At 53.5% G+C, this 9590-nt stretch overlaps 1 protein-coding gene across 1 annotated transcript in view; it reads right to left on the minus strand.

Annotated features, from left to right (window-relative positions):
• Positions 1-9590, minus strand: part of PLXNA2 (plexin A2) — a 143364-nt gene that overhangs the window by 82352 nt on the left and 51422 nt on the right. Inside the window, 1 exon segment of the mRNA XM_008638949.2 lies at positions 7387-7521. Coding sequence (XP_008637171.1) covers positions 7387-7521 — 135 coding nt within the window.

Below are 9590 nucleotides of genomic sequence, written 5' to 3' on the forward strand. Positions count from 1 at the left end.
GGGCACATTCCGGCTCGCTGCTCAAATAAATACAGGGTTACTGATGGAGCTCCTTCCCCTCACCAGCACCAGCCAGAAATGCCACAGTCATCAAGAGGCTCCTGGGAACAGCACAGGGATGGGGCTGGAGGGACCTCGGGGATGGAGGGATTTCTTGTTGAGAAAGGCAGGATCTGCACCAGGTTCGGTGCCCAGGATTTCCATTTGGGATCCCAGGCAAATCCCTGTACCAGACCCACGCTCCAGAAAATCTCAACGTTTCTTGCCACAGCAAACTTATAACAGGAAATACATTTCCAGGGGAGGAGGAGGAGGGAGAGCAAGAGCAAACGTCACAAAAAGTTGGGTTTTTTCTGCTTTACAACCAGCTTTAACTTTTATATTTAGACCCAGCTTGCAAAACCATTCCAGCCACTTTCCCTGGGGCACATCCATCATCTTCAACCTATCTGGAACCTGCAGGAGCCTGAATCAAGTTCCACCTCATCCGGGGGAATTTTTCAGAACCTTGGAGGGAAAAGCAGAAAAAGATGCTCAGGGTTTAAGAGCCAGGATGAATTTGAACTCTCTTAAATCCTTCTGCCCCTTCAAGCCTCAGATTCAGTCCAAGCAGGAGTTGGGAGCCTGGAGAGGGCACTGCTGGGGGGGCTCTCAGCTGCTCCCCAGCCCACACAGCCACCAGAAAAGCGCCACATTGTCCCAGGCTTTTGAGGAGATCAGGCAAAGCCTGGCCCAAGGGAAGCACTGCAGGAGAGAGCCTGAACTTGCTGCCCTTCCTGGCAGAGTCACAGACCCAGGAATGGTTTGGGTTGGAAGGGATCTTAAACCCCATCCTGTTCTACCCCTGCCATGGGCAGGGACACCTCCCACTGTCCCAGGCTGCTCCAAGCCCCAATGTCCAGCCCGGCCCTGGACACTGCCAGGGATGAGGCAAACACCTGCAGGGATGAGGCAAATACCTGCAGGGATGAGGAAAACTCCTGCGGGGATGAGGCAGTCCTCACAGGAAAAAGATCCAGCAGGACGAGCTCCTGCACGTTGTCTGCACAAACCCCACAATAATAAAGTGGTACTCCACACCACAGCCCTTTTTCCATTTCACCCTTCACTGGATCATTTTATGCATCTATTCCCATTGCTAATTCAAACTAATTAAAGTATAAAATAGAATAATTTGTGCAATTTCAGAGCTCCCCTCAGCATATTGTGAGTTATGTTTCCTTTCTGTTGGCGCCCAGCGTGAGCAATTCCCGGCCTCGCTGGCTCAGTACCCACCAACCTCATCTGCTGGAAAGACAAACCATTCCAGGGCCACGAGAATGGGGGAAGAGGGGAAGTTTAAAGAGGAAGAGGAATCCAAACTTGTTTTTAAGTTTCAGAGCTGAGCACCAAGTGTGACATTTCAGATCCCTCCTTCAAGCCATTTTCCCTGCTGGGAATACAGCTCTGTCTGTCATTGCTGCTGTTAAGGAAGGACACCTGGGTCTGTCTGTCCATCCAGACAGGAGATCCTGCAGCAAAGCCAGGGCTCTGCAGCATTCCACACCCAGCTCAAACCCATCAGCATCACCCACGGAGCTGGACGAGGCTCTGGACAACCTGGGACAGTGGAAAGTGTCCTTGCCCATGGCAGGGCTTGGAACAAAACGATCTTTAAGGTTCTTTTCAACCCCAAAAGTTCTGGGATTCCATGAACTCAGCTTCTTTCAGGATGGAGCAGGGGTGGTGGCATCAAATCTGGAGGGACACCAGACCTGCCCCAGCTCCTGAGGATGCCACAGGTCCCTTTAGAAGCCCCGCAGCACTGGGGAGCTGAGGCTTTGTGCCTGGGAACCCGCACGTAAGGGAAATTCTAGAAATACTTCAGGACTGTGGTGGCTCGCCTGAGAATGGAACAATGGGTCTGTGGAAGAGGAGGAATTGGAAAGGGAAGCAAATGCCGAAGCAAACACATGGGAACCCTGTGGCTGTGACTGGCAGGGGAAGAAACAGCCCTAATACAAAGAAAAACCGAAGCAAAACAAACAAACTGCAGGCAAAGGCAGGCAGCACTTGAAAGGAACAACCACACGAGCAATGTCTGAAATAGAACTCATCCAGGAAAAACAAACCCACCGACCCCGAGCTCACACTGCAGCGCTTTCCACCACTTCTTCCCGGAAAGTTTCTTCTTCAAGGATTCCTCACCTCAACGGCTTCTGCCCTGAGCTTCCCACATTTGTTTTGTGTCTGGACAGACATCCCGGCCAGCTGGGGGCTGTGGGGAGGCACTGGAACCAGTCTGGCCACCAGCACGAGAGCCCCAGCAGGGCCAGAGCTCTGCAGGCCTGACAAATGTGCTGGCAGCAGGGCACCGCAGAGGCAGCAGGCTGTCCCACCTGCCTGGGCTTCTTGGTCAATTGATGTTAATTAACACATCCTCCTTGTCAGAGAGGCATTGTTAATGATCTCAGGCAAGTTTTTAGCAGAATTTCTTAATTGGCTGCGGGGAGGGAAGTGGAAAAAGTCAGCGTCAAGCCAGGAACTTGGGCAGGGTGGAGGAGGAGCAGGTGGCGTGGAAGAGGAGCTGTGCAACACCCCACAGGGCACAGCCCTTCCTCCAGGATCCTCTCCCCATCCCGAGCTCCCTCTCTGTCCCAGCCTGTGGGCAAAGGCTGGCACAGGATGAGCAGGTGGAGGAGTCCACGGGAGGCAGGATTTCGGACACCTCTGGTGGGATTCAGCCAAGCCCTTTGCCCTGTGCCAGTGTTCAAAGTCTGCTGAGATTATGTCCAGCTAACTGGCTGTTCAACTAGCAGATAATGTAGTTAAAAATTTAATCAGTTCATTTTTTCCCTCTTGATGACTCCAGACCCTTTTATCCACATCTCCTGCATTTTTTATCATGTTTTCTCAGTTCTTTTCAGGACACCATCAGTATTTACAGCCCTGCTGCTCCAGGACTGATGGGCTCCCCTGCTTTTCTCAGCCCTCGCTCCAATCCCAACCTCTCCTAAATCATCCGGGCAGCTCCCGTCTGCCTCCCCCTCAATCAGCATCCAGAAAGTCCAGTCCAAAACAAAGCAGTTTTCACAAGACTGAAACCTCTTGGGGTTACAGGACAGGGGAATGCACAACAAATTATCCCTGGAGAGCTGCAGCTCCTGGCACAGGGGCACTTGCAAAGCAAATATTTCACTGCTCCTAAAAGCAGACTGAAAGACAATTTCTTTACCTAAAGCCACAGTGATGGATGTGGAGAGGGAGGGGGGAAATTCAGTCGGTGGAAAAGCAACAGGTCTGGGGATAGGTCAGGAGGAGCTGCGGCTGCCCCGTCCCTGGAGACTTCAAAACCAGGGTGGACAAGGCTTGGAGCTGGCAGGGATGGAAAGAGCCCTCCTGGGATGTTTTCCTCCCCACAACACAAGGATGTTCCTTCCAAGGAGTGCTTCCTGCGGGCGTTTCGATCCTGCTGATTTAAATTCCACGTTTACAGCCCTTGATTAGGTGGTGAAATCCTTTGGAGCCGGCAATCCCTGCCCCGGGTTTGACTGAGCTCCTCTCACTCCCGGCTTAAAAATAGCCAAACTCGTTCTTCTGCCAAGAGCTGCAAAAATCTTTGGCCCCACTTTTGCTGGTGCTTACATAAGGCCTGGCTGCAGTGTGCCCAGCAGCCCTGCCAGGGCTGGGGGTGGATGGGAGCCAAGGCAGAGCTGCTGCCCCAGGGAGCAGAGGGGGCTCCTGCGGCCTTGGGGCCATCAAATCCCCTTCATCCCACAGGGCTGGTGGAACTGGAACGCGCCGAGCTCTCACAGTGAAGAACCCGACTGTGTCCCCGACAGGCAGACAATTCCTGCTCCACAACTGCACTACAGAGCCACTTCTCCTCAGTGTCACCAGCACTTCTGCGAGCCCCAGTCCTTCCCTCTGAAGGGAAGAAAGCAGAGAAGATTTCCTGCACGTGCAGGGGTTGTTGGGGTGGGCTCTGTGACAGACTCGCTGATAAAATGGGAAATTTTTAATTGTGGGGCTCTTGGTGGCCCCACATTTGTCAGGGCATTGCCATTAACCCCTCACCTGCTGTTTGATCAGCCCTGGGTGCATGCCCACATCTCACCCGTGGCCGGTAAAGAGGCAACGTGACCGATTCCACTTCAATATTTTATTTTTTGTGGGGTTTTTGGGTTTTTTCCTGATAGAAACTGTTAATTGAATTTGCCTGTCTGTGAAAAATGAGGCAGTGGCTGAGAAGAGCCATGGTCTCCTAACTGTAGCCGTGCTGGTCCCCCCGACACTGACCCACCACAGAACTCATGGTGAATTTGGGGACAGGACCCAAAAATTGGGATTTTGGGGACAGTAACTCTGTCAGCACCTGCCAGACCCACCCTGGAACCCCACAAAGCTCTTCCAGTGCCATCCATCTCCATCTCCCATCACCACCCAGCTCTCCCCGAGCCTTGCTCAGCCTGTGGGCAGAAATGGGCTTTGTTTGCTCCAGAAACACAGAGAAATTAATTCCTGCTTTAAACAGGGTCAGAACCACTTCTCTTTTCCCCTTCTGAGTATCTGAAACCTGACACAGCTCCTAATAACCACCCTTAAACCACGTGGTTCCAGAACTCCGAGTGTCTGGAAGCAAAGTTTCTTTATTCCTCTCTCCCCCGGATTGGGCTGTGCAACTGTTGCTCCTGTGCTTTGTGGGAGTGAAATCAAATGTCAAATATTCTGCTTTGGAAGGAGTTGGCAGCGAGACATGAAAGGCTCAGGGAGAGCTCAAAAAAAGAGGGAGGAAAAAACTGGAGCAAAGCACAGACGGGGCTGGGACAGGAGCCAGGGGAGCGGGGAAGGGCTGTGCCTACAACCACAGCTCTGAGCAGGGAGAGGCTCCTTTCCCGGGTGCATTTCAGCACAAAGCTGGTCCTGGCTGCTGCTAGCACAGAAGGGAGGCGGGCTCCGTGCCGAGGAGCTCCATCCTTTGTCGGGAAGCATCCCCACAGTCCCGGTGCTGCACCGAGATCCCGTCCCAGGGCTGGCTGTCCCCGAGCCCGAAGGAGCTCAGGAGCTGTCCCAGCTCTCTTGGGGAGCCCCTTCCCCAGCTCAGTTCCACAATCCCGGCCGTTTCTCGAGAGCCGTGCTCTGACACAGGCCTTGGCCTGTTTCTGTCTCAGCAGATATTCAAATCCCGGCTCTGGACAATCCTCCCCCCACGTTAACGTGCAGCCCATCCCTGCTAGGAGCAGCTGCTCTCGGTGCCATTTTCCTGTGGCAGAATTTCTGTTTGCTCTGAATTTCCAGCCTTCAGAGGCCTTTTTTTGCTGTACATTCTCAGTCCTTCTGAGGGCCCCTCCCACCATTTACAGCCTCAGCCCTCTGGAGCCACTGGACCTCTCTCCTCCTCTTGGTGCTGACCCTTTTCCAACCATCAGCCTCCTCTATAGAGAACCCAGGGAAAAAGATATTCTTGGCTGCACTTTGCTGAACTATCACATTGCCAGGGTGGGGGCACTGGGGTCACAGGAGCTGACAAGATCCATATGCATCGGATGCTGGGATTTTGGGACCCAAAGCACGCACTGCTACGAGGGCAAAAGGCAAATCCTGTGGCAAATCCTGCAAGGAATGAGAGGCAACAGCCCCCAGCTCCTGGAGTCTCCCCAAGGCAGAGCTGTGGCTGAAAATGGAGTTGATGTTCCAGGAATATTCTATTATTTGCTAATTCTCTTCACATCTTTTTGTTTCACAATTAAGCAAATTAGTGCTTTGATGAATATTAAGATGCTCTTGCCTCATAAAAGATGAGTTAGAGGCATTCCCACTGGATTTTGCTCCTAATGAAAACAGTTCCTCAACTGTTTGAGATCCACACTGGGTCGTTTCCTCCCTGGTGGGAGCACGGCAGCACGTGGCTCCTGCACAAAGTGACCAAGCATTAACATTTGAATAAAATAATTCAATTGCAAAGTTTGCACAGATCCCCTTTATTGCCATCTAATCCCAGCCCAAGCTGCAATGGGATCTGAAATTTGTGGCTGCTCATGCAAGTGTCTGTCCCTGAGTGCCTCTAACAAGCACAAAATGCCTTCCTCAGCATCAGGGATTCATTCACTCGATGCTTCCAGCAGGGAGAAGACTTTGCCCTCTTCTAAAACATTTCTTCCCTGCTTTTAAATGACCTTATAACCAAGCAAAGGGTTTCCCAATTTTTTCTTTCTTGCCGTAGGTTAGAAGAACAGTTCTGCTGGCTTTGGGAGGAGCTGGAGGCTCCCAGTGCAAGGTACAAGGGGAGCTGCTCTCTATCCCCATCAGAACATCCCTGATCACACCAACACCTCCCTGCAGCACCTCAGAGCAGGTGGGAGGGAGGACAGGTGGAAAGCTGCCAGCGACCAGAGGGTTCGCTGCACACAGAACAATTTAACAGCACCCAGACAGCTCCAGGTGCAGCCCTTCCCTTGCCTCCAGCACCCACAAGGCACCAGCCCTATTAACCTGAATCCCACAGGCCTGAGGAACAGCCAGGAAAATGCTCAGCAGAACCAGTGAGCCCAGAAATCTGAGTGGGGGGGCTCCGAGTGGTTCTGTGCCTCAGAGAAGAACAGAAGGCCCCAGATTATTGCCATCATTCTGGCTCCCCCAGCACCAGCCTCCCGTGGACTGCCAGCCATCAATTCCCATCATAATCACTTGGGTTGTGCTTTTTTGGGGTGGGCACCACCCCGGGGCAGGAGCAGAACTGGCACAGAGCAGAGCCGGGGTTAGTGGAGCCTGGTCCCCCCTCTGTGCAGCATCACTCACTGGCAACCCCTTCAAACACGCTGGTAAATAGCTAAACAAACAAAGAAATACACAGAGAAATAAAGCCCCCATCAGTTCAGCCATTTCAGGAAGAACTTGTACACAAAAAGGGTGCTCAGGCCTTGGCAGGGGCTGCCCAGGGAGGTTTGGAGTGCCCACCCCTGGAGGTGTCCAAGGAAGTGGCACTCAGTGCTCTGGGCTGGGGACAAGGTGGGGATGGGGCAAAGGATGGAATCGATGATCCTGGAGGGATTTTCCAACCTCAGGGATTCTGGGATTCTGTGCTGAAGGATGCCCCCAGACAAACCCACGCAGACCCCCAGTCTGCCAGCCTCGCTGCACGAGCAGCAGCCCTGGAATCCCTGCGGCTCAGCACTGAGGCACGAATGGCTCAGAGCCCCACACCAGCTCAGTTCCCAGCACTTCCAGCCAGGACCATGCAGGTACAACTCTCCCCCGAGCACTGACGCCAATCTCTGCTCGCAGGCAGAAAAACCCAAGCTCCTCCTGGCGCTCCAACCTCTCGTCCCCATCCCGGCACCGCGGGGCTCAGCTCTGTGTGCTCCAGAGCACATTCCTCAGGAAGGGGTCAGGGGAGCAGACACTCACCTGCCGCTCTGCCATGACGTACAGGTACTTGTGGTCGATGGAGAAGGCCATGTCTCGCAGCACCGGGCTCCCGTCCTTGAACACTGTCAGCACCTCGTACTGAATGCCGCCCTGGGGAGGGCCGTCTGCCCGGATCTGCAAGGAGCACACACAGATCAGAGCGGATCTCACAGCAGCCAAATTCCGGCTTTACTTCGGGGGATGGTGGGGTGATGGGAGGAGGAGGGGGACAAGGTAGGAAAAGGAATTAATTCAAAAATCTCAGCTCCCAGCTGGAGAGGGAGTAAGGAGCCAGCAGGCAGTGTGTGGGAGCAGGAGCTGGAGCAAAGGTTCCTTCTCCACTGGAGCCAATGTGATTTTCCCAATCCAGTTGAAATAATGAGAAAGTTTTGTGGTTGCAAGGTGAGCACAGAGACTGCCAGTGAGCTGTGATTGACCATCCAGGGGGAAGGAAAACTGTAAACTTTTAAGGTTCTCTCTAAAATAAGCCTGAAAGGAGACCACAAAACTCTACAGCCAACAGCAAAGCCAAGACACTGCAGAGTTATTTTGTAATTCTCTAGACACCTATAGAATGACACTTGGACACTCTCCATCACCTCTTCCTGCCACGGAATCCTCCTGGAGCATCATCTCTGCTGAAAACCTGGAGATGCTGCTGCCACTTTCCTGTCTGCCAGCTTCAGAGAGGAAAAGCCAGCCCAGCCCATTCTGCTGGGAGAGCAGAGCTCTGACACAGCACCACACGGCCCGTTCAGTTCGGCCTCCAGGCATCCCTCCGTCCCTCCAAAACAACTCCCTGCTCCTGCAGGAAAACCAGCCCAGGCTGTGACAAACGCCATCCCTGCCAGCAGCCGCCTTCTCTTCCCAAAGTTAATAATTGATGGCCTCGGGGGCTGTGCGAGGGGAAGGGAGGAGGATAAACAAACTATTTACATTGTCTTTCCCACCAGGATTTGCATATTTGGAGAGCCACTGGATGGCAACGCGGTGTGTGCGGGGCTGGGAGAGCCAAGGGCTCGCAGCGACAGCGCTGCCGGGCCAGGGAGCCGGGAATGGGCCGGGAATGGGCCGGGAATGGGCCGGGATGAGCCTGCTGCCCATGCAGGAGAGGCATCACGGCCCTGGAAACACCTCTTATCCCAGAGATGCCCTCTGCTCCAGGCGGGCTCTGCTGCCCCAGCCCGTTCTGCTGCTCTGTTATTCCCTGCCTGGCTGCAAAGGCAGGAAAAGCCGAAGCCTAAACCTTCGGAAGAGGCAGGAGGGAGCACAGAAAGGGCTGGCTCTTTTTTTCTGGTTCACGTCCCCAGGAGGTAAGGGAGCAGGCTGTTAAGCATCTTATGATTTATCTGAGAAATGAGCCACCCCAGCTGGAAATACCAGGAGATCTTCACCCTCCGAGAGCAGAGACGCTCCCCTACACCCTGCTCCGAATAAATCCTCCCCTTGGAAAGAGCCCCGGTGCCTCCTGCCATGTACAGACACGTTGGGTACACACAAACACATTTATTTTCTGGATTTCTCTCTTCTCCTCTTTACCTCCTGAGATTTCAGTGCTATAAAAGAACATCAGGTGGGAATGTGAGTGGTCTGCTGAACACCCACAGCCAGGCACGGAGCCTCTGGCAGGATTAAGCTGCCAGCCCAAGCCTGCCTCGAAAGCCCTGAATTTTCAGAAAGCAAAATCCCCCAGAAGGCAGAAGGTCAAATCCTGCTTTAATTCCACCTGTGAGAATTAGGATCATCACAGCCCCCGTGAAACACCGAGAATTAGAGGCAGGCTCACACCAGTATGAGCCCAGTGCCTCACTGGGTGTTGCAGCCCGAGTCTGGTGCTTTGGGAGCCACCAGGGACAGAGGGACAAAAATCACTTGAGGAATAAACAGCAGAACTCGGGGCTGTCAGGGATCCACAGCCACAGCTCCATGCAAACGCCTGATTAATGGCCGGACCGGAATGGAAGCTCCGGACATGAAGGATCAGCAGCCTTTGTGAAAAACAACTGTTTTCCAGAGTTCCCTCAGGGCACCGGCAGCTCGTTAAATTGAGCTTCTTTCTAGTAATGAGGTCAGACAGGGCTAATAAAGAGAGATACCACTGGACAAGCCTGGTGCAGACCAATTCCAACTGGGAATTGCAGCTCTGGGTTGGAGACAGCGCCGTGTGCCCGATGGCTCCTCCAGCCTGGACGAGGGCTCGGAGG

This window comes from Corvus brachyrhynchos, unplaced genomic scaffold (genome assembly GCF_000691975.1).
Source record: "Corvus brachyrhynchos isolate BGI_N302 unplaced genomic scaffold, ASM69197v1 scaffold338, whole genome shotgun sequence".
NCBI classification, from domain to species: domain Eukaryota; kingdom Metazoa; phylum Chordata; class Aves; order Passeriformes; family Corvidae; genus Corvus; species Corvus brachyrhynchos.